The sequence below is a fragment of the Trachypithecus francoisi genome, unplaced genomic scaffold (genome assembly GCF_009764315.1).
Source record: "Trachypithecus francoisi isolate TF-2019V2 unplaced genomic scaffold, Tfra_2.0 Lachesis_group8, whole genome shotgun sequence".
Taxonomy (NCBI): Eukaryota; Metazoa; Chordata; class Mammalia; order Primates; family Cercopithecidae; genus Trachypithecus; species Trachypithecus francoisi.
The window spans coordinates 53,786,423-53,811,067 of record NW_022681473.1 but is presented as its reverse complement, the minus strand read 5'-3'; the positions used below and the strand labels follow the sequence as shown (position 1 = coordinate 53,811,067).

Here is a 24,645-nt window from a genome sequence, read left to right as displayed (position 1 = left end):
AACTTTGCAGTACCATCCCTAACTTACAGATAGGAAAACCAAGGCACAGAGAGGCTAAGCAGCTTGTTACTCAGCTTATAAATGAGAGACCTGGCCTCGGACAGCAGGGAACCAGGTTTTAACTAATATCTATAATCTAAACAGAAATCTCACCTGTTTGTCATACTACCCAATTTATCTTCTGGGTTGTCCTCCTGTAAATACTTCACTTTCTCAGTATCTCTTAAAATCCAATTCTGCAGTTGTGATCTGAGCAGCAGAGTAGAACAAAGCTATCACCTCCCTCTTTTAAAACATTATACTTCTATTAGTATAGCTCAAGATTATATTTCTTTTAAGAATAACATCAAAGTCTTGGCCCATGATGAAATTAACATTAACAAGAACCAGAAGTATTTTTCCAAAGCGCTTTAGTTAAAGAGTGTTTTCCCCTAACTGTGTTTGTACAGTTAGCATGTTCAACCTAATAGCAAAATCATGATTAAGAATGTTTACTTTAACCCTTTGTCCTTAAGCTGCCTTCATGGAGAACACATTGTCCATAGGACTCTGGGTCTCCTCCACAAAGACAAGATCCCAAACTAGAAAAACTCATCTGGGCAGGGCTGGGCAGGACAAGGTGATAAAGTAGTGTCCTGGAATCATCAGACCTGTATAAAAATACTGGCTCTGCTACATAGCACCTGTGAGAATTTGAACAAGTTTCCTAACCTTGTGAATGTTCAGTATTCCCTTTATAAAATCGGAATAATAATAACAACCCCAGAGGCACGTGAGGATGAAGTTAAATAGGAAAGTGGATGTTAAGCGTTTGCATAGAACCTGGCACATAGGAAGTGAGCAGGTGACGGCTTGTGAGTCATTCGCTCATGTGCAGCAACTCTGGGACGGTCCAGCACTCACAGCCTACCTGCTCCTGCTGGAGCCATCTCCCTCCTCCCCCAGGACCAGCTACAGAATTTGTGCGGCCTAGTGCAAAAAGGAAAACGCAGTGCCTCTGTTTTAAAATTATTGTTATGAACTTTAATAGAGCGACAGCATTAACCAGCCATAGAGCCTTTCTGGCGCTAGGATCCGGCTGTATACTGTCTTGGTTTCCTAATACTAATGCTGTAATACTAATCACTGTAACAAATGATTACAAACTTGGTGGCTTAAAACAACACAAATTTATCATCTCATAGTGCTGAAAGTCAGAAGTCCAACACAGGTCTTGCTGGGCTGGAACTGGGGTGTGCAGCACTGCATTCCTTTCTGGAGGCTCTTGGGAAGACCCATTTTCGTGCTTTTTCCAGCAACTCAAGGCTGCTCACGTTCCTTCCCTTGTGACTCTCTCCCATCTTCAAAGCCATCAGTGGCCACTCAAGTCTCTCAAATTGCCCGTTCTTGTTGATATTTTGCCTACCTCTTCCACTTTTAAGTGCCCTTGTGGTTAGACCGGACCCAGACAATGAATCCAGGAAAACCTCCTTAGTTTAAAGCCATCTGATCAGCTACCTTCCTTCCATATGCAACCATAATTCCCCCTTGCCGTGTAACATTACATACTCATAGGTGTGGGGGATTAGGATGTGGACCTCTCTAGGAGCCCATTATTCTGCCTACCCATGAAGCCAGGACCCCCAAAGTTCAAAGATCCCAGATGTCTCTCTAGAGTCTGGACTGTTAAAACAACCTTGCTCACCAAACACTCACAGCCCCATGAGATGGTCCCTAACCTGCTTCCAGACAGACCAGTGCCCCTGACTCTGGGCTGTATTCTCTCTTTGCTATAGTCCTGTGCTGCTCCTTATCACTTTCATGCTCACAAAGGATTATCTCCAGCTCCAGACCCAGGGTTCTTTTGTGAGCCTGTGTGTGGATCTGTCCCAGTTGCCCCCACCTAGGGCTGCAGAACATATTCTGACCCCCTTTGCCAACCCCTCATGTCCTAACCCCAAGCCCTAACCCACCTGTCAAACCCAAGAGCAAATGTATCCTAACCCCCGGGAGGGAGGGACATGGGCCTCAAGGGACACTGGTGAGAAGGGCAAAGTCATTATTGATAAGGCTCAGGAGCCTCTGAAGATCTGCTGGCAAGAGGCAGGAGGCAGGGCCTGCCAGAGTCTTTGCCCTGAGCTGCCTTGGAGGGTGGCCATAGAGTTGCCATGGAAACACAACCCTGGAGCTTGAGACCGGAGCCCCCGCTTCTCCTACCCACACCCATGATCCCTTAGACTTTCCTGTGCCCCTTGTTTGGAGACAGTCACTTCTTGGAGAAAAGAATGTGACATGAGTCTGAGGCCAAAGCTGCAGAACTGGAGAGCACACATGTACCACCTGCCTGGCCTGGCTGTCACTAGGGTGGGAAGCCCACCTTTCCGAACCATCTCACACTGGCTAGCTCACTTCAACCCTGCACCATCCTCCTTCTCCACAACTCACACCCATCTTCTCAGTGACCTCCCAAAAGATGTCCCCTCCTCCTACCTCTCCACCCCTTGGGCAAAGGACTTCCTCAGTCATTTTCTCACATCTCCATTTTTCAAAAAGGAATGATGTTTCACTTACACACGGTAAAATGCACAGAGCTTCAGTGTATAGTTCAATGAGTTTTGACATGTGTACGCTTCTGTAGTCCACACCCCAATTGAAACTTGATGTTTCCTTTTTCTCTTCTTGCCCCTCCTAGATTATTTTGGAGCCTACCAATAAGGAGAAAGAGGGTGGACACTGAGAGGCAGGAGGAAGCACACAGAGAGAGCCACAGGACATCTGGAGCCTGCAGCTGGGGCTATGAGGGATGGAGCTGGGTCCAGCCAGGCTGGGATGAAGCCTTTCTGCCCTTCAACCCTGAGACTAGGTATCTTCCCAGACCAGGAAGGAAGCAAGTGAACCCCTGCCCAGCCCTGGCCAAGGCCCCCCCCCCCATGGATAAGGTCCAGGAGGCTTCACCAGAGGAGTCTGAAGTGTCCTGCTTCCCCCAGGTCTTCTCACCTGGATGGCTGAGGGGTCTGCTCTACTGCTGCTGCAACACCACAAGGAGGATGAATGGCATTTTGATTTCTCCAGGAGCCAAGGGGTCTGGATGCTTGAGGAAGTTTGTCCCCTCTTTGTGTAGATGAGGCTGGAAAAACTGGTGCACTTCCTATGCCTGTTACATATTCATAGGTGTGGGGGATTAGGATGTGGACATCTTTGGGATGCCATTATTCTGCCTATCTATGAAGCCAGGAACCCCTAAAGTTCAAAGATCCCAGATGTCTCTCTAGAGTCTGGACTGTTAAAACAACTCTCCCCAGGGGAGTCGGTACAGGGAGGTGCCTTGCAGATGCCACCCTCCAGGCCCTGCCTCCCTGCCACAGAAGCACCAGAGGGACAGGGCTTCTGTGGCCATCACGTCCAGGCCCCTGCCTTACTGAAAGCCTGCGAGGACAAGTCCTCCCCGCCATGGAGGCTGGGAAATGGCCAGCAGACTTTGTGACTACCTCGCCCTCCCATCACCTCTGTCTGGGTTCCCATCTCAGTGTAAACTCCAGGAGATATCCGTCTGGTGCTTTGTTGAGTGTCTGGCACACAATGCGTGCTCAGTAAATGTTGGCTGGATGAAAAAATAAATGGGCCTAGCAACTGGCTGGACCGATGTTTTTCCTTCTAGTTGTGTCCTGTCTTGTGTATAAGGCACTGAGCACAGTGTGGTCCTATCTAAGCCACATGACAAGCTGGGTCAGATTACATCTTTCAGCACCAAGAAAAAAAGGAGACAAAGTAAGTGACTAGCTAGAGGTGAGAGAAAGGAGGGTGGGCAGGATACTGAACACTCACTTTCTGATCCAGGAAGGAAGCCAAGAATAACATCAGGGTTAGAATTTGGAAGAGTAGAGCCAAGAATACCAAGAGCAAAGTACACAACATAAGCAGCAGGGACAGAAGTCTCGAAGAGCAAACCAGAATTCACAAGAGGCACAGGGACTCCGGCTATGGCAAGAGCCACACAGCATGAATCTTTCAGAGACTGCAGTGACTGTGGGCTTCCTCTCCACATGCTGACCCACCCTCTCAGTCCAAATCCCAACATTAGCCAGAGCCCAGGCATCATCCTAAGCCTTGGCAACAAGCTTTGGTTTCATGTTCACTAAAACAGTTTTTTCCAACATGTAGACGCCAACCTTCCTTCTTCCAAAACTGATCAGTAAATGCTCACTGCTTTATTGCTAAAGTGGGCCTGCCACTCCCATTAGAGTGACACAAATGGACCCCTCAAGGCAGTGTAGGACAGTGGTTACATGCCAAATTCCGTTGCCAGACCACCTGCCCCAGCTCCGCCACTAGTGACCTTGGGCAGGAGATATCATCTCCCCATGCCTCAGTTTCCTCTTCTGTAAGATGGAGGCTAATCATAGGACCTACCTCAGAAGGTTTTACTGTGAAGACTCAAGGAGTTCTTATAAATTAAGTGACAAACATATGCCTGAAAACATGGCTCATCCTATATAAATGTTTGCCAGTGTCATTTGAAATAGGATAAGAGTAAAATCTTGAAAAGATGTTTCCAAAATGAATTAAGCAGGATGAGCCAAGCAATGGCCTTGTTACAAGGCAGGGATGTTTTTATGGAAATTAACAGACAAAGGGAGGCACTGTTTTACCTAAGCACATACTTGTTTTGTGTGGTTCACCAACAGCTCTCCAATCCTAGGCGTGCGTCTGGCATGTGAGCTGAAATAGAGCTAGACAGAGCCTTCCAAGTACATGTGCAAAGAGAACCCTCCGTTGTTAAAGCCACTTTCACAGAGCCCTCCCTGAGGAGCGAGGAGGCTCTGCTCTGCCTTTTATCAGAGATTATGTTTTTCTCTCTAGAAAAAGGGGCTGACAGAAGTTGCTTGGTGCCACGGGGGAGGTGTGGAAGCTCCACAGACTGTAAAGTTCTGTGCAGAGGGAAGGTCTTTCTATAAGGACGATTGCTCCTCTCCAGCAGCTCAGGAGAAAACTGCAGAATTCTGCCCACCTAAAGTCTTTCAAAGTTCCTCTTTCTCCCAGGCAAATTCCTCCCACAGGTGAGAGTGGGTGGGGCACTTCTCTCAGTCAAAGATGAAGGGCTCCTACCTGGGCTCTTATTGTGCAGCATTGTGCACAGTCAAAATAAACAGTGGTAGGCCGATGTCAAAGCCACGATCCGGCATCTGAGACATGGGTTCAAGGCTCAGCTCAGCTGCTTATCTTACTGTGTGACCTCAGACAACACTCTTTCTGCTCTTCTGTTTTCCTCAACTCAAATGGGAAGAATCTACCATTGCCTGGTGTACCTTCACTGCAGTGTTGACGTGGTCCAAATGGGAAGGTACTATCGGCACGTCCAGCACTGTGTGAATCCCAGTTGTTGTTATAACCAGGTTACAATCTGTGAAATCTACCCTTTCCTTGGCTTCCTTTTCATTTTCCCTTTGATTTTGAACAAATATGTATTGAGCTGTGCCTGTGTTTTGTATCAGATTGACTGAAAAGTCCATGGCTCTTCTTCTGGCCGAGGTCATGGCCAAGTCCCCTGCAGGAACTAGAGGGCCCTATTTCTGATTACCCCTTCTCCAGAGCCCCTATGTGCCCACCCCCCTCATCAGACCAGCTCCTCTCCAGCCCCAGGAGTGGTCTCTGCAGCTCCTCTGTGGACTGAGGCCCTGTGGCACTTAGCTGAGGTCACCTTCAGGATATTTCCAAAATCCAACCCCATCTCAGCACCTCCCCTGCTGCCATCATTGTCCAAGCCACCACCGCCTCTCACCTGGAAGCCTCCTAACTGGTCTCCATGCTCCCAGCCTTGCCCCTTCAGTCTGTTTTCAGCATAGCAGCCAGAGGCACCTTTGCAAGTGACAATCAGAGCATATTGCTAATCGGCTCAAGCCCTTCCCACGGATCTCTGTCTCACAGAGTAAATGCCACACTCCTTGCAAAAGCCTATGAAGCCCTTCTCCTGGGATTCTCCTTGACTGCATATCGGAATCACCCAGGAGCTCTAAACAATACTGAAGCTGAGTGCCCCCCCTAGAAACAGTTATCTAATTGGTCTGGGGTGTGGCCTTCGCATCAGGATTGTTTTTTAAGATTCTCCTGATGTGTAGAATGTGTAGCAAGGTTGAGAACCATTGCCCTAATGATCTGCTTCCTGTTGCTCCTCTGGCCTCATCTCCAACTACTGCCCCCTTGCACACCTCGTTCCAGCCACAGGGGCCTCCTTCCTCTTCTTCAAACACGACATGGCATGCATGCTTCTGCCTCGCGGCCTTTGCACTTGTCGCTTCCTCTGCCTGAAAGGTACTCCCCCCATCCTCCAACAGTACCCCCATGGCTTGCTTCCTCTCCTCCTCCAGGTCTTTGCTCAAATGTCACCTCTTAGTGAAGTGCTCAAATGTCACCTCTTAGTGAGGAAAAATTGCAACTCCCCACTCTTGTCCCAGGTGTCTCTCTCTCCGACTTTATATTTCTCCACAGCACTCACCACCATCTAACATACTACATATTTGACTTCTTTGTTTTGTTTACTCTCTGTCTCCACCCAACTAGAATGCCAGCTCTGTGAAGCAGGGGTTTCTGTATGTTTTGTTCACTGCTTTGTCCCTTGTGTTAGTCCATTCTCATGCTGCTATGAAGAAATACCTCTGACTGGGTCATTTATAAAGGAAAGAGTTTCAATTGACTCATAGTTCCACATGTCTGGGAGGCCTCAGGAAACTTACAATCATGGTGGAAGGCACCTCTTCACAGGGTGGCAGGAGAGAGAATGAGAGCCAGCAGGGAAAATGTCAGATACTTATAAAACCATCAGATCTCACGAGAACTTACTCACTATCACGGGAACAGTATGGGGGAAACTACCCCCATGATTCAGTTACCTCCTACCTGGTCCCTCCCACAACACGTGGGGATTATGGGAACCACAATCCAAGATGAGATTTGGGTGGAGACACAGCCAAACCGTATCATCCCTGTACCTAGATTATGCTGGCACAGAAGTGCTTAATAAATGACCTGCAAGTGAAAGCATATTCTTCTCTCCCTTTGGACATCCTCAGCTGCTCTTTCATCCTAGCCCAGTCCAGTTCTCCCTGAGCCACAACCAACCATACCCAAGTATACAGTATATAGCAGGTGTTCGATGAATATCTGTGGAGCTGAACTGGATCTTCTCCCTAAAAGAACACAGTCAGCAAACCTAGCAGCAAGACCTTTCTCAAAGACTCCAGATATAAGCTCACCATGGTTTGCAGCTTTAAAAAAAAAAATGTAAAAATGAGGAGAAAGAGGGGAAAACACTGTGGGGGGAGCTCACAAAAATTAATGAGATTTTCTCAGCTGAGGTACGTGCCCATATTTTTAATAATTGGGAGTAATAAGAATTCTCACTGAACCTTAAAGGAACATCCTTCTGTAACAAAGAGAGAAGTCAAGACAGACTTCTCTGTTAGATGTAACGACTTGTTAGCCCCGCAAGATGGATGTACTTTAAAAACTAATTTACAGAAAAAAGATTATTCATAAAAATGCAACTAATTGGGTTAAAATGACATATTAACAGGAATGTGAGCTGACTCTAGTGCCCTTAAGGAGTAAATTAAGTTGTTAATCCTCAAAATCTCTACTGGAAGAAAGCTTTGCCCCTACTCAGCTAATGGAGAAACTGAGGCTGAGGGAAGAGGAGAGTGACTTGCCTAATGCAAGCCAAGGGGACAGGCCCTGGTTGAAGCAGGAAAGGGACCCAGGAATCCAGGCGCCCAGTCCTGGCTCTGTTCCCAGCACTCTGGAGACCCCATCTCCCCACAGGCAGGTCGACAAGGTCCCCGTCACTGACTCTGCTCACCCACTGGGTCTGAGGTCAGGCAGGGGTCGGTCCAGAGGCAGGCGGTCGCTGAGGTAGGCATTGTAGCCGTAGTACTGGAACTGCTTCAGGGCCACACGCCGGCCTTCGGGGCTAAGCTCCTGGCCCCAGTGTGCAAACAGAGAGGAGTCTGTGAAGGGCTCGGCCTCTGCCTCCTCAGGCTTGGCAGGAGCCTCTGGAGAAAGAAGGAACAGGACACAGTGGGTCAGAGTGCACCCCTGCATGTGCCATGACAATCCCTTTCCCTTCCTCACAAACAGCCTTTGGTAAAACAATCTTAGCCCCTTCTTTCAGGGGTCGGGGCTGACTTGGGTTTTCATGCTTTCCAAAGACCCATTCATCCATGAATCCATGCATTCATCTAACCCACAACCACCAGGCACAGGAGATTGAGAAATACACCTGACAAGGTCTGCTGAGAAGCTAATGGATGTGACCCTGATGCCCCATGGCTTCAAGTCAAAACCCCCTTTTTCCCCAGTCTGCCTCCCTGCCAGAGATGTTGGCCCCAGCCCTCAAACTGGGCATCTGCTTCTCTGTCCCTAGCTTGTACTCCCATTTCCTGCAATTCCTGAGCCCACCCCACATTGAGGCACCCAAGCTGGGAGTCTACTCCTCCACCCAGTTCTTGCCAGCCCTTCTCCCTCTCTCTTCACCGTCTGGTCCTGCAGTGAGTTGCCTGGTGCACCACGTGACATTCGCCTGACTGTCAGCACCCCAGCCAGACTGCCTCCTGCTGCTTCTGGACACTGCCCACCAGAATAGTGGATCCATGAAACAGGTGACAGTAAAGCCACACCCAGCCTGCCCTATGCTCTGGGCCCTGCTCATGGGAGCCCTGGTGGACTTGGTGGAGGCAGCTCAAGGCTAGCGTGTGGTTTCCCAGGAATGTCCCAGAAAAATGGAGGGGCATCACTAACGGTAAGAGCAGAGACCTTGAAGTCATACCGTCATGGATTCCAGTCACTGCTCCACCACGTACTGGCTACGTGACCATAGCACAGTCAACCTCCCAAGGCCCAAACTCTCTCACCTAGAATGCGAAGATGATAATACCCAACCACCCTCCAGAGATTGTGAGGATTCCATTAAATAAAGTGTATAAAGCATTTAGATCAGTTTATGTCTCAGAACAAGTGCACAGCCAATGGCAGTTAGGGTTATTATAGCAAGGGAAGGTTATTGAAATCTCTCTTTTATGGGAGCTAAAAGATAGATCTTACCAGGACATAGACTGATAGTCCAGGACTTTGGAATTAGTTCCCTGGGACAGGTCATCAGGTGAATCATTTGAGGTCAGAAATCAGAGAAATTGGACAGAGATGGCAAGCCCACTGGACAGGGCCTTCTATGCTCACAAATTCATGAGGGAAGTAAGAGATGGAGCCAGGAGCCTGGAATGAGACAGTGACCAGAAAAAACAGAAGCGGGTCAGGGACAGGAGAGATAGGCAGGAGAGGCAGGCTTGGGACACCTGCCCACATCCCCTCGTTGACCTGTATGGAGCCAATGGGTGCATGGCACACCTAGGTACAAGCTGGAGATGGGCAAGGGGCTAGCGTTCTGAGGTCTTCCAGGCTGGAGAGCTTGGGGCTATCAACTGCCACCTCCACTCGTGATGCTCGCCTGAAAGCCCATCTGGAAGAGAGGAGACTGCCTGGGAACAAAAGGGAGAGCCTGCCAAAACACAGGTTCCTCCTACCATGGAAGGGGTGCTCCAGTGGCAGGAAGCCTCCATCACTGGAAGCAGGCAGAGGCTATCAAGAGTAGAAGGGGACTTAGCAAGCTCATGATCCTGAAAGCAGAGATGCCAGAAATCTCAGTGTGCGAGTTGCAAAAAGATCTGTAAACGAACTCCCAGGTGCTAAACTCACTGGGTGCACATGCATAAGGTACCTCTCCAGGCCACGTCCTCCAAATGGGACACCCCTGTAACTCCTGGGATAACCATCAGAGCTAACACTTGCCGAGTGCTCACTCCTACCATGAGCCAGCATTTTCTCTTATCAACTCATCTCACCCTATAGGGTAGGAATTGTTGTCATCTTCATTTTATATATAAAGAAAGTGAGGCACAGAGAGAATAAAAAACTTGCCCAGGTTCACACAGAAGGAAGTGCAGTAGCTGGATTTCATTCCTGGGAAGACTCTCCCCAGGCAGTGGTCACCCCACTATGCTATACAGCCTCTACATGGCAATGGGCTGCTAACGTACGTGAAATACAAAGACAAACATGGCATACCATCTCGGTGACTGATTCTCCTTAAAGACGTAAAAGCAAAGTCAGAAAATTAAACAGATTAGGATATATTGAAGAATAAAATGCAAACTATGCAAACACTTCTAAGACACACACAGCACTGTCAGGATTGCAGCGGCCTGCACAAAGCTCCATCCCCGAACTTGCTCATTCTTCTCCCCTACTAGGCATGCTTGAAGGGTAGCACAAGCATGCATGATCTTGAAGGTCCTTGTTATCTCTAAAAAGATATATGACTCATTCGTTTGGAATGGGGGGTAGTAAAAATCTAAATCAGTGAACCAACTGAATCATATAATATTTAAAAGAAATGTAGTTTTATTGCTCTCAAATATCTAAATGGATATTACCAAGTAAAATGAGATCAGTTAATGGAAAATTATGATCCAAAATTAGGCCTGCATTGCATAATAATATGTCATAAACATATTAAAGTCCTGGTGACACCACATGCTCCTACCTTGTCACTCAGTATGGGCAAGAATGATGACAAACTCAAAGCCAATGAGTCCTAAAAGATGAGGTGGGGGGCCTACAGCAGGAAAGATCTAATATTTGTTGGATTTCTGCCAAGAGTCAAGCACCACGATAGGTTATTTCCTTATTGAATGTTGCCTCTCTTCCTCCTCACTGGTGCAACTCCACAGAGCAGGACCACATCTGACTTGATCCCTGCTGGACTGCCAGCTCCTAGCACAGTAACTGCTTCTTACAAGGGACTCAATCAATCATTTCAAAATACATCAGTTAATAAGTAACCCATAGTGATTAGACATGATGAAACCAAAAGTGAAAAGGCCACCCAGTGTGTCAGTGACATCGAATAAAGTCCTGGCTCCTCCAAACTCCACATTCTTTTCTCTACACCAGGAGTGGCAAACCATGGTCCAAGGGCCACCACTTGTTTTTGTAAATAAAGTTTTATTAGAACACAGTCACATCCACTTGTTAACATATTCTCTTTGGAGCTGAAGAGCAGAGCTGAGTATGTATGACAGAGATGATATGACCTGAGAATCTGAAAATACTATCTGATTCTTTAAAAAAAAAAAAAAAAAAGTGTGCCACCCCTGAAACTTTCCCCAGCCCTGTCTGCCCTGTACCTTAGAGTTGACTCTCCTGAGGTAAGGAGGCCTTGCCTCTCTGAACTCTATTTAATTTTTCTTTACTTCCAAAGAATTTGGTTAAGAACACTGGCTGTGGAGTCAGAATCCTAGTGTTTATCCTCCAGCTCTACCATTTGCCAGTTTGGTCCACCTCACCGAGCCTCGGTTTTGTCTTCTGGAAAATGGGGTTGATAATAATAGTGCCTTCCTCACGGAACATTTGTGAGGATAAATGAGATGGCCAGGTAAGGAGCCTGGCACATAGTAAGCTCTCCATAAACATTGCTGAAGCCCCCACGAAGCCCACAGCCCTATTGGACCGCTGGAGTTCAGATGGGAAGGTGACCTTGCCAAGGTCTCCAGCTCTGGAAGATGCTGATGCCATCCAGCCCCACATGAAGGCTCTCCATGTCCACAGACAAGTGGTCTATGCTTAACCAGACCTAGACTCCACTCCTGTCTTCAGTGAGAAAGCAGGCCTATATGGTCATCCAGCAAACGGGACCATCTTTGACATAAGGGGGATAGGCAAAGAGGCCTCAGAGAAGTGTCTGGGCTGGGTCCTCCACAGGGGTTCTGGGGTGTCTGGCACATCTGGTGATACTCAGACCCTCTGATGTCTGACATCTAGGGATGAGGCACCTTCCAGGAGTGGACTCTGGCTGAAGCCCCTGCAAAGATTCAGACCTACCTGGGCATGTCTGACCAACTGATGAGGTGACTTAAGAGAAGCACATCTTCAGGGACTGAGGACTCCCCAGGAGGGCCCATTTAAGGCAGAGATTGAGCAGGGCACAATGAACTCTGTGAGCTGCAAAGCCAGAGTGTGTGGAAGAGAGTATTTGGAGGATTCTGAGCACAACACAGAAGCTGTTACTCATCCCCTGCCCTCACCCAGCCCTGAGTGCTTGTCTGGGCCCCAAGGAGAAATAGGATGAAAGGGAAAGTGAAGGGGCTGCTTCACCAGACAGCCACGCTTGGGGCCCAAGCAGTGCTTGAGTCAGGGAAGGTGGAAGGAAAAGAATGATGTGATTAGGGTAGGTTGGGAAGCCCCCAGTGGGACCTGAGGAGACCCCCGGGCCAGGGGAAACATTACCATGCCGTGTCCTTCTCTGATCAGAACCCTCCAAGGGCCTTCCACCGCCTTCTTGTTAAACACCTGCAAGGCCCAGCACTCACCTCCCATCTCTGCCCCTGGTTTTCTCCTTTCCAGCCACACCAGCCACTCATCAGACTCACCAGGCACATCTCACCTGGGTGCCTCAGCTCCAGCATTTCCCTGCACATCCTTCTGGCCAGTTCCCTCACTTCTATGTCTTTACTCAAAAGTCGCTTTCTCAGCAAGCCCTATCCTGAACATCCAGCCCTCTCCCCAGTTTTTACATGTATAGTCTGTGATATGGTTTGGCTGTGTCCCCACCCAAATCTCATGTTGAATTGTAGCTCCCATAATTCCCATATGTTGTGGGAGGGACCTGGTAGAGGTAATTGAATCATGGGGGCAGGTCTTTCCCGTGCTGTTCTCATGATAGTGAATAAGCCTCAAGAGATCTGATGGTTTTATAAAGGGGAGCTTCCCTGCACACTCTTTCTTCCCTGTCGCCATGTAAGACATACTTTTGCTCCTCCTTCACCTTCCACCATGGTTGTGAGTCCTCCCCAGCTTTGTGAAACTGTGAGTTCATTAAGCCTCCTTTTCTTTATAAATTATCCAGTCTCACTTACGTCTTTTTCAGCAGCATGAGAACAGACTAATACAGTCTCCATTCATTTGGCTTGTTGTTTGTTTCCCTGACCGGAACATGGCTCTGTGAGGTCAGGGATTTGCTTTGTTCTCTGTTGAGTCCCTCAGACTCAGAACATCATCTGGCACCTAGTAGGTACTCAACCAATACCAGTAAAATGAACAAATAGGGCATTAGCAGTGGGTCGTGGTGGGAGTCAGAAAGCCCCCTGCCTACTAGAGATTCCCCAAAACTTTCAGAGGGAGTGGAAAGGGGACTGCAGTCCTGTGCCAGCAGGTAGGAGCACAAAGCCAGTGAAGGCATGGCCAGGGCAAATTCCAGCTGTGTCTGGTTAATTCCTCCCCAGTTCACTTAAGCAAATGATTGTGCACAGTTACACAGACTGACAGGGCACGCTTAAGAGCTTTTCAGGTAGTTCCACAAAATATGGTCAGTGATAAGCAATCTCCACTGCTCTCCCAGGACTCCTCCGTAAATTTCTTATACTGGAGAATTACTGGACTTCTCTCCCAAGCATCCAGAATAGGACTGTGCATGCAGTAATTACCCCGAAATATAGGGAGAAGGAAGATAAAGAGGGAGGCAGGGAGAGAAGGAGGCTGTGTCTTCTTCTGCCTCTCTCTGTCTTTCAAATTTCACCAAGAAAGGCTCAGAATCAAAAAGACTCCACTGAAGGGTCCAAAAATCCCTCCTCCCAGAGACCCAGGCACAAAGGGCAATGAGGTGGAAAGACCCACAGACTCTAGAAAACTGACCTAAGATGTCCTCAGGAAGTGTCCAGCTCAAACCACAGAGCCACAGAGAGCCAGAGAGTCAATCCAGGAGTTCTCTTCCTGCCTTGAAACCCAGCCTGCGGTGTCCCCAGAGCTCTGGCACACATGTTGATACCTGTCTTCCCTCCTGAGTCTCCTCAGTCTCCAAGGTGCTTGTTACAGAAATCCTCACCATCAAGCCTTGAAGGGAGGATTCCCTCCAGAGGACACTAATCACTCTACCCTTGAAGAGAAAGGTACAGTTGATGTGTCTGTGCAAAGCATGACATTTCTGACATTAACAGGCAAACAGGCTGACTCCTTCCTCATTGTTGACATTGAAATTCTCCCTGAGGGACCCAGCCAGCAGTCATTCCTGCTCATCCCCAGGGTGCAGGGAGCTGCAGCTTGGCCGGCCCTATTCAGAGGCTCCATGATGGCTGTGCTTCCCTTGTTTGCGGAGCCTTGGAACTCACTGTCAGCTTTGCCCACAAAGGGTGTTAGTCCCTTTTATCAGCTAAGCAATGAATATTTAAGCAAGTTTATTCTATGCCAAGCTTATTGCTTGGGTATTAAAATATTAAGATTACTCAGATATGTTCCCTATCCTCATATAGCATCCAACTTAGTGGGAAAAGCAAACACATAGAGAATGTAATCAGTGCTCTGATCAAGGGTGTATAAGATGCCATTGGGTCCCTGTAGGTGAGGGGAAATGTGGCAGAGGGAAGGCTTCCTAAAGGAAAGGATGCTTGAATTGAAGAATAAGTATGATCCTCAAGCTCACTCCAGGGCAGTACACCCCAAAGTAGAGGCCAAAAAGGACTAGGATGCAGAAGGAGGAAAGAGCAGTCTGCGGGGCTCAAGGCTGCTGGACAGGTGGCTGTACAGATCTGAAACCAAGAAGCCAGACCCAGAGCATCCAGAGCCTCAGCAGACTGAGGGTAGCCCATGGACGGGGGCAGGAAGAACCACAGTGAAGACTGCAAGACTGAAATCCTTGGGATTAGCGTTATTATTTGGAAATAGTTTCTGAACCTACAAGCAAGCATCCCAAAGTCCAGCATGGTAAGCATCACAAAAAGGTACTCTTTAAAGTGGTACTGGGTGCAGTGACTCATGCCTGTAAACCTGGCACTTTGGGAGGCCAAGGTGGGCATATTGCTTGAGCCCAGGAGTTTAAGATCAGCCTGGGTAACATGCAGAAACCCCATCTCTACTAAAGATACAAAAATTAGCCGAGCATGGTGGTGTATACCTGTAGCCCCAGATACTCAGGAGGTTGAGGCAGGAGGATCACTTGAGCCCAGGAGGTCGAAGCTGCAGTGAGCTTTGCCGCTGCACTGCAGCCTAACAGAGCAAGACCCTGTCTCAAACAACACAAACAAACCACAGAATGGCAAGTGCATTATTTGGGGTCCAACTGCAGGCTGATCTTGGGTGTCTACTCTAAAAACTTTATCCCTGGAGCTGATTCCCTAGTCCAGTGTACCCCAATTCCACTGCACTGCCCCTACCTCTCCTAGAATGTATGTTTAATCAATCCCATCATAGATGAGAGAAAACTGCAGCTGGAGACGTTAAGGGGCTTATCGCTGAGCTCACAGCCCTGACCACAGCCCTACCTGCAAATTAATGCGCCAAGACGTGTTGTCTGACTTGAGGACTGGAGAAACTTTAGTCCCCAGGAGGCTATTCACTTGGTCTGTACTGGTTCATACTTGTTGTTAAACTATTGAAATACCTTCCTAGCAGTAGCAAACAGCTGCCGCCTAGAATACCGCCAGGGCCCCCCTGCAACCCCAGGTGCTCTGGCCCTTTTCTTGGAACGCTCCAGTTCTTTTCACCAATCAGCAACTCAAAGACCCAGCCAAGAGCCCTAGGACCCTGCTCTAGGCAGTGTTGAGCATTCCTGTCAATTGGTTAGTATTGTCCCTTGCCAGTTGTGTGCCAAGTATATTTTGACCACCACTTGCTTGGGTCCTTCCTAGGTGGGCCCCTGTGAATGACAGTGATGGGTTTCTGGAGACCCACTCAGGTCATGTGCTTCCCCACGGTCATGCCCAGTCCTTATTGTGCACGACCTGTTTTTCATAAAGTTCTACCAACGATCACATAGGGCACCTGGGAAACGCTATAATGTGGTCTCAGTGATAATGCCCACAGTGCCTGACACACAGCCCATTGATAAGAGTGGAGCTTACAGATACATCCTGGCAGGTCCATGCTAATTCATGGAGACAGGTGGGAAGTGGGGCAGGAAAGAGCTTGCAATGCTTTGAGCAATGAATGCAACAAAAGCCACAGCTCTGAGCGTTCTGCATGGGGTAACTGGCCAAGCAAGAGGAACACATCTGGAGGCCCTGCCAAGGCTTTTGAGGTTCCTGAAGCCACTGATGCTGAAAGTAGGAATTCCTGCATGAAGAGTTCTGCTTCAGTGGGCAGCCCAAACAAAGTGCTGGCCCCACTGGCTCATGCTCCAAAACTGCAGTGGTACTGAGATTGCACAATGGAGTGGAGAGGAAATGGGCTTCAGAGTGAAAACGGTATTGTAATGCTGCCCAGCCCTCTCTAGGTTGGACTGCCTCACCTTCTAGGACCAGATCCCTGGAGATCCCCTTCCGCTGAAGTTGAGTCATGTTGCCAGCTCTTGCCATTGCTGGAGATAGAAATTCTGAGGAGCCGGTGGCTTTTTGGAGGAACTGCAGGAGAGGCTGTAGCCCAGACCTCTTCCTAGGCAAGAATCTAGTACTCATATCTGCTCCTTGGATTGGAGGACAAGGGAATTGGAGGAGTCAAATGGCATGGTTGCTGCTGGAGGTCAAAGTGGTTTAGGGCTCCCACCTCAAGGCTGGGCCACAGGAATGGTCAAGTCCTGCCAAGGGGTCAGACAGAGCCACCCAGGACGCAGCTTACCTGGCTGAGGACCCCTGGCCTGCTGCCCAAGCTGGTCTGTGCACTCTCTGGAAGCAGCAGCTCTGCTTCTTGTCCCTCAGTTTGAGCACCTTTAGGGAGGTGTTCCCAGGAAACCACTGGAGCCTACTTGTTTCTTGTGGTTTACTGTTTACTGTGTCCCTCTCTCAGGGAGAGGGGATCGCTGAGAAGGCTTTGAGGGTGGGTGGGGAGCGGGGGCTAGCTTTTGCCCTGCAGCCAGTTCTGTAGCCACTGCTATTTCTGTTTCCGCCCTCAGGCCATGCTCATAGCAAAGCTCTGGTTGTTTGGTGATGAGATCTAGAACCCAGTGAAAGGAGGCAGGAGAAACTAGGACAGGCAGGTTGGGGTGCCAGGTATCTGCCTGCCGTGGGCCCCGAGACCCTCTGTGTCTGAAGTGCACTTGGGGTGCAAACCCAGATGGTCCTGTCTCCTGGTCCTCCTCCCAGAGTGTACTGGGGACCCCTTCTCTCCCCACTTCTGGGTCTGCTATTCCCTCCCTTTGGGAAAGACCCAGAGTCCCTTCAAGCCTTCGCTTTCTTCACTTGTGAGATGAAAACAGACTGTCAGGCTGCTATAAACAGTCACTGTGAAGTCGGCTTTGGGAAAGATGAAGGCTAAGCATCAAATAATGCAGCAAGCATTGCTGAATATCCCAGATAAGAATTCATAAAGAATGTTTTCCTTTTCTTCCACTCCTCACTTTAAAAACAGCTTTATTGAGGTATAATTTATGTACCATAAAACTCACCCATTTTAAATGTACAATTCAATGATTTTTCAAAAAACTTTTCTTCTACTCCTGCAGTGCCTTGTTGCATGCTTTATTTTGGGTTAAAAAGAAGAGAGCTAATTGAATGTTCAGAAATGTACATTTCTCTTGTCAGCTTTCAGTAAACTCCTGCTCGCTGACTTCCAATGGTGAAAAGTCACCATTATTCCCACTAAAGAGCTTGATGCTTGGGCCTTGCACAAGAAGCCCAGACCATGCTTGCAGAGCATCAAAGCCCAGTTCACCCGAGCACTGCTAATGAGGGCAGGACTCACACCACCATGCAGAGGGGTCACATCATAAACAGTCGGAACAGCAGCGTTCAGCCTCGGCTGCCTTCAGCTTGCCATCTGCTGCGTCGCCTTCACAGCCAGCGGACCTGCCCTCCCCCGTCTTCCAAACACCCAGCCTTGAGATCCAAATCCCAGCCTTTGTGCCTGGTCCCAGCCAAAGCCAGGCACTGAGACCTGTGGAAAGCCGGCTGGTCTGGGAGACAGGAAGCCTCAGCCTACCCTCATCTCCAATACTGGGCAAATCCCCAGCTCCCTGAGCCCTGTTTCTCTTCGTAAGGTGGAGCCAGTGTTTGTGTTTTACTTGAGAGAGAAGGGGCACTTCGGCACATCATAGCGGCACTCTTCTTATATCCAGCAAAGCAAGATGTTATGCCTCTGCTTGTGATTAGGCTCCCAAAGGACAATTTTCAGATTTTTGAAAACATCCTTTAATATGTCAAGCACCCGAATTATGGTAAGTAAATGCACTATTCTGTTGAGTGGAGGGCTTCCCTTCTTCTCTGTTTCTAGAGTTGCATTCAAACATGAGTCAAAGGTCTTTTGCCAATGGCCCCCACAATTAGGCTTTCTCTCCCTGGAATCCTCAGAGCTGCCAAAAGAACAAAGTGGAATCTGACAGCAAAGAGCTTGGAACTAATCTGGAGGAAGGAGCCCTGACAGTCTCAGGTCCAACACTATTAAAATCCTCTGCACGAGGACGTTATTCAGCATGGCAAAGGCAAATCCAGGATGGCTTCCTCTGGCACCTGAACAGTGTTGCAGGGAAGAAAAGAGGCTTCTTCAGGATGCCTCAGCCCAAAGTAGGGTGGGCTCTGCCATCCAGAGAGATGCTCCACTGCAAGGCCGAGTGTAGACTTCATTAGGGGCTGAGCCCACCAGACTGAGGAGCTCTGGAGGCAGCTCTGCCCTAGATTGGCTATGTGACCCTCATCAAGCTCTTAAACCTCTCTGAAGCTCAGCTTGCTCATCTGTTGAATGGGGATAATAATTTCTATGTCTAAGCTTGTTGCAAAGATTAAGTGATATGATGGACACCAGGAAAGTGCTTAGCAAACCATCAGATATGTAGTAAAGTGTGTTAATAGTTTCCTATGGCACTGTAGCAAACCACCACAAACTTAGTAGCTTGACAATGCAAATGTACTATCTTACAGTTGTGAAAGTAAGAAGTCTGATGGGGTCTCACCAGGCTATAATCGAGGTGTTGGGAGGACCATGCTCCTTTCTGGAAGCTCTGGAGGAGAGATTCTGTTTCCATGCCCTTCCCAGTTTCCAGAGGCTGCCTGCACCCCTTGGCTCATGGCCTCTTCCTCCATCTTCAAAGTCCACCACAGTGGGTCAAGTCCATCCCACACTGCAGCACTCTGATCTTCTCTTCAGCCCCCTCTGCCACATCAAGGACCCCTATGGTTGCATTAGGCCCACCTGGGCAATCCAGGCTACTCTCCGTCTTTAAAAGTCAGCTGAATTCACAACCTTAATTCCATATGCAACCTTAGTTCCCTTTTGCCATGTAAGGTAACATATTCACAGGTTCCAGGGATTAGGATGTGTACATCTTTGGGGAACCATTATTCTGCTGCCATAGCAAGAGTCCAGTCATCGTGTGGCTTTTCCCATCTATTCAAAAGAGATTCTAATACTTCATTCACAGGGTTATAGTGAGGCAAAACACCAATAGCTGACATTTGTAAAGAGCCTACCATGTCCAACACTACTCTGAGCAAAATGGCTCTGTCCACCCCAACACTCACTGAGTGTGAACATACCCTGTACAATCTGGACGGGGCTGTCATCCAGGTTCTCCAAAGGTGCAGTGCACCTGAGGGCCGCAGGTGGCCATGAGCTGTGGAGGGGCCTTATCTCTGCCTACTCCTCCCTGACTTTGAAGGCCTTTTGGCAATTCCTCCCTCATGCACTCACTAATGAGGAAGAAAGGAGAGCCTTAGATGGTGCAAGGCAGGGACTGAGGCAGTCGCCCTCCTGCCTCCCTGTTTCTTCCTGACCCACACAGACGGAATCATTACAGTGTCCAGCTGGCTTCCTGCTACTGTTCTTTGGACTTAGGTGTTGGTATCTGGCTACTCTAAGTGTGGCTTTCAAAACTCCCTAAAGTGACAGTTCTATCAGTAGTTTGTTGTTGCTTTCATTTGGGGAGGGGGATACAGAACCCTCTGAGAAAAAATGTTAAAATTGTTTTTCTTTATAAACTACCCAGTCTCAAGTATTCTTTTATAGCAATGCAAAATGGATTAAGACAGCCAGGGATAGAGGAATTTGGCCCTGCACCCTGGGAGCTACTGGCAAGAGTTAGGGAAGGCAACTCCAGCTACGTGGGCTAGACTCAGGAAGGGTGGTAGGTGCCAGCAAAAGACCAGAGTTAGTTCAGTCTGGGCTGACATGGCAGGAAGGACAGGAAGACATCTGACTCTGCAAGCTTAGTCCAGATATTACAGGATGATCTCTCTCAATCAGAAAAATCCCACTCCACTCCTGACGGGCTGGCACTGCTGTGTCTTTCCTCCCCTGCAAGGGGGACTTCTGGGCCTGGGTGTGTCTGAGTGCGCAGTTGGGATGGCTGGTACAGGTAGGAGCAGCAGGGCTCAGCATGTGCACACACACTCACAGAAGTGGAAATAGCCTTGATTAGAAATTATGCAGAATGAAAGCTGCTATTAAAGGGTCAAGTTTTTACACTCCATGCCAACTATATAAAGTACATGTAAAAAAATTCATTTTAGAGAGTGACAAATGTCTGTATCTTAGGAACCAGAATTTATATGTGCCATTACTTGCTACTTTAAAACAATCCTTTAAAGCTAGAATTCTGCCTAGGAGAGATATAATAAACTCTGAAGCACATACCATTATCCCCCTCCCCCACCTGCCACCGAGCTGACAGCCTGGAGCTGACACCCAGACTTCTAAATATACACTACACTGTTCACACATAAAACAGTGTTCCCAGTGTTTCCACACATCAATCTACTGGAATGAACAAGCCAGACCAACCCTGCTAATGTTAAAGAGGCATGCTTCCCTGACACAGACATGCAGATGGGAACAGCTGGGCCGCACAGAGAGAAAGCAGTGTGGCCCTTTGCCAGTAGGACAGCCTGTAGCCCAGAACAATGCCAGACGCCTGCTGCAGCCGTGACTCCTTTCAAGGCCCTGCTGCAAGAGTCCTTGCTTTGGGAAACCTGCAGCCTGAATGAAGCTGCAAAAATCGCGTGTGCCTTTCTTCTGTAATATTACTCTATCAAGTGCTCCCCTGTCTCAAACAGCCTCTCCCAGGAAGCGTGCCTGTTTCCAGTTTCTTTCTTCTGGTCTTAATGGGAAGCGGGGTGCTGTAGGAATAGCAGCAAGCATCAGACTTCACCCAGAGGGCAGTTAGATTACAGATCACGGGGTCCATTCAGCAGTCTGAGGGGAGGTCTGAGATTGAGCATTTCTAGCAAGTTACGAGAGGATGCTAAGTCTGCTGGTCCACGGTCCCCACTCTGAGAATCACAGCTGTAGAGGAGGGGCTTCCTAGTCTTGGCTCTCAGTACATTCAGTGTGTGGCTGTGGCAAAGAAGTCTTTCCTTTTTTTGTTTTTTTTTTTGTGATGGAGTCTTGCTCTGTCACCCAGGCTAGAGTGTGCAGTGGCACGATCTCAGCTCACTGCAACCTCCACTTCCTGGATCCAAGTGATCCTCCCACCTCAGCCTCCCTAGTAGCTGGGATTACAGGCTCCTGCCACTATACTCAGATAATATTTTTATTTTTTTAATTTTTATTTTTTTAGTAGTGGTGGGGTTTCACCACGTTGGCCAAGCTGGTCTCGAACTCTTGACCTCAAGTGATCCACCCACCTTAGCCTCCCAAAGTGCTGGGATTACAAGCATGAGCCATCGCACCTGGCCCTTCTTTTTCTTTAGGCTGTCCTTTTCTCATCAGTAAACACAAGGTGATCTCTAAGATCCCTTCATGCCCTAAAATGTCACAATTCTAAGGTGGCTCAGATCACTGATTGTAGCTTACACAGGGCCTGGTGGCTTTCACTCAGAAGCAGAATGTTCAGTGGAACCCTTAGGCCTCTAGTTCAGATCCAGAGAGGTTAAATGCCTCACCTGAAGTCACACAGCCAGGCAGCAGCTGATTCTAGGACTGGGAAGTAAAAAAGGGTCCTGATGCCCTCATTCCTGCTCAGTGCTCCCTCCACCACCCAGGAGGGGTCCTGCAAAATGACTTTGGGAAAAGGCAACCTGCTCGAAGAACAAGTATTTGGGATATCAGCCAAACCCCAGAGCCTGAGCCCTGGGCACACCAGCAAACCTCCTCTCTCAGACACCCTTACCTGTGTTGGTGCCTGGGTCTAGACGTAGAGCATGCATCTGCCCCTACAGGACAGGCAGGTGGCAGGGTAAGCAATGCTCTGCAGTGTGGAGAGAGAGCATATCAATCACAAGACCCTGGAACTATTAGTCCAGGCTCCCACAAGAGAGCAGGGTTCCTGTTTCCCTCAGTTATCACTGGTTGTATCCTCACACATGGACATACACACTCAGACAGACAGACAGACACACACACACACACAGAGAGAGAGAGAGTTCCAGAAGCCCACAGCAGCCTACAAAAGCTCATCCTGAAAACAGATTCTTCTAGCCCCAAGTGGTTGCTCACTGCATGTAGCAAGAGCATTAAAAATGTGTCATTTCAAAGATGAGAAAAGAACACTTGTAAAAACCAACTTGCAAGAAGAAATATTATTCAGTTAACTAGCCCACATCTGATTCTTTAAATGCAGTGTACGATGCAGAAGGATAAATACGAGCTAGGGCCCCGGCGAGTTTGAGGTCTGCTCACACACCCCTCGGAGCCCCAGCTGTGGTGGCCCCAGGGCTGAGCGTGCCACCACTCCCAGCAGCTGTCGGCTCACTGGACATCTTTTCATTACTGTCCTAAGTCGTAAATCTCTCACCCCCAGCAGTCACAGCTGTACTTCATCAGGGAAAAGTGGATTTGTCCTTCGAAAAAAGTGAACAAACAGGCCCTCCCAACGCCAGGCCCGGCAGGATCGGGAAAGGCTTTGAATCCACGTCAAAGAAGTCATCAAAGGAAATAGGCCATTTTCAAACAAAATCCATTTCTTGAGCATGACGGTAAAAATATTTATCACATGAAACATGTGAAACCTTTATGATGTCTCGACGCTCTGTATTATGAATGCAGTATGTGTACGGTGGAATGTGTGCAAAAACCGTCATGCTCATGATTTTGAAAGGGGGAAAAATTAGTCCTTTCCATCTGGCAAATTCTTAAATTACCAACCCAGTCGTGCTCTGTGAGCACCTGAGGCAGAGGAAGGAGGCAGTCCCGGCCTGCAGCCAGACAAAATAAGCAAAGGTTTTGGACAAAGAAACTCTGCACATCCAAGATGTAGTGAATGGGGTCCCAAGCTTATCTATGTCTGTTAGCCATGGGCTTTGGAAAGCATCTACACTGATAGTTCCTGTACAAGGTCAGGCAAGGCTTCTTCAGTGGGTCCCAGGATTTTCCACAAAGTCTAAACGTTATTCCATAATCATGAGTTTTTGCTCCACAAATGGATTTTTAAAGTGAACAAAAAAGCCTATGCCCAGAAAGGATCTTGAGAGGCCAAGCCAGCCTTCCCGGGAGACTCGAGGTCTCCTAGGCTCAGATCTAAGGAGGACTCTGCTCAGAGGCCCTGCAGCCCTGAAGTTCCTCCTCCACACCGTGCCTCAAAGTTAGTGGGCACCCAGAGAGCGGGCACCCTGATGCATAGTCTCTCTTGGTCCCATGAACATCTCCTCTTCAGGGAGGAGGCATGGGCCCAGAGCTAATGCCCTTTTCTCCTGGTTGGTGGCTCAGAAAGAAGCTCCCTTGTGGGCCCTGGTGCACTGAGGAAGACACATTGGCTTGTCCTACTTTTTTCTGGGTACCCACAGAGAAGTGAAAATTAAAGTCTGTGAATTTGGCATTATAAATGAAATGAAATTCATTTATTCGATTAATATGCATCAAGATACAGCTGCGCAGAGAGCAGCATAGCCTAACGGTGAAGTGCAAACCCTCTGAGTCACACTGCCTGAGTTTGGAGCTTGGCGTCACTACTCACTAGCTGTGTGACCTTGTACAAGTCACTTAACTTCTCTGTGCCTCCGTTTACTAATGTGGAAAATTGGGGATAATCATATTACCTAGTTCCTTGTGGGGTTATTGTGAGGACTGAATAAGTTAGTAACAGAGCCTTTCACATTATACGGGCAACATAGCTGTTGTTACTATTTTTGTTACTGGTCAGGTGCTAGGCTGGGAGCTGGGGATGGAATTACGGGCAGTGGGGAGTTGTTGGGATGGCTGCTCATTATTTCTTGTCTTCCCCACTAGCTTCAAGTACATAGAGTACACACAGTAACTTAGAACACAAGGCAACTTCTCTATCCTTATCCCATGGGGACCCTGGGCAAGGTGCCTTAGGATACCTGAGGAAGGTCTGTTGCTGGATCCTCAACCCCATTTCTGCTGAGGTCAGGGGAGGAAGGGATGTCAAGGAGGCCACATTGGCACCGGGAGCTGAATGCCACAGTGGGAGGGTCTCTGTATTTAGATTGATTTCCCCTGAGACTGGGGAGTTGGGGTGGGCAGGGTTGTCTGTCACGCCATGTAGCCCAGGGCTAGGAAGCAGAGATTCCCACCTTATGGAGCTGTCACTGTGCATGAAAACACCAAGGATTACTCAAAGCTTGAGTGCTGCTCCCTCTGATCCTGGGGCTTGTGATCCATATCCATGGCAGCTCAGTAGCCACAGAAACCAAAGCCACCTGGCCATGAGGTCTGGATACATAGCTTAGGAAGGGTTAGAGTGGCCTCTGGGAACCGGAGAAGTGACAAGGCTGGAGGTGACAAGCTTCTCTGCTGTTAGGGCTGATC

At 48.6% G+C, this 24,645-nt stretch overlaps 1 protein-coding gene across 3 annotated transcripts in view; it reads right to left on the bottom strand.

Moving 5' to 3' along the window:
• GALNT18 (polypeptide N-acetylgalactosaminyltransferase 18) overlaps positions 1-24,645 on the bottom strand; it is a 350,932-nt gene that overhangs the window by 171,618 nt on the left and 154,669 nt on the right. For all 3 annotated transcript variants that reach the window (XM_033204872.1, XM_033204874.1, XM_033204873.1), the window contains exon 2: positions 7,832-8,024. In XM_033204872.1, the coding sequence (XP_033060763.1) occupies positions 7,832-8,024 (193 nt within the window). The remainder of the gene's footprint in view (positions 1-7,831; positions 8,025-24,645) is intronic.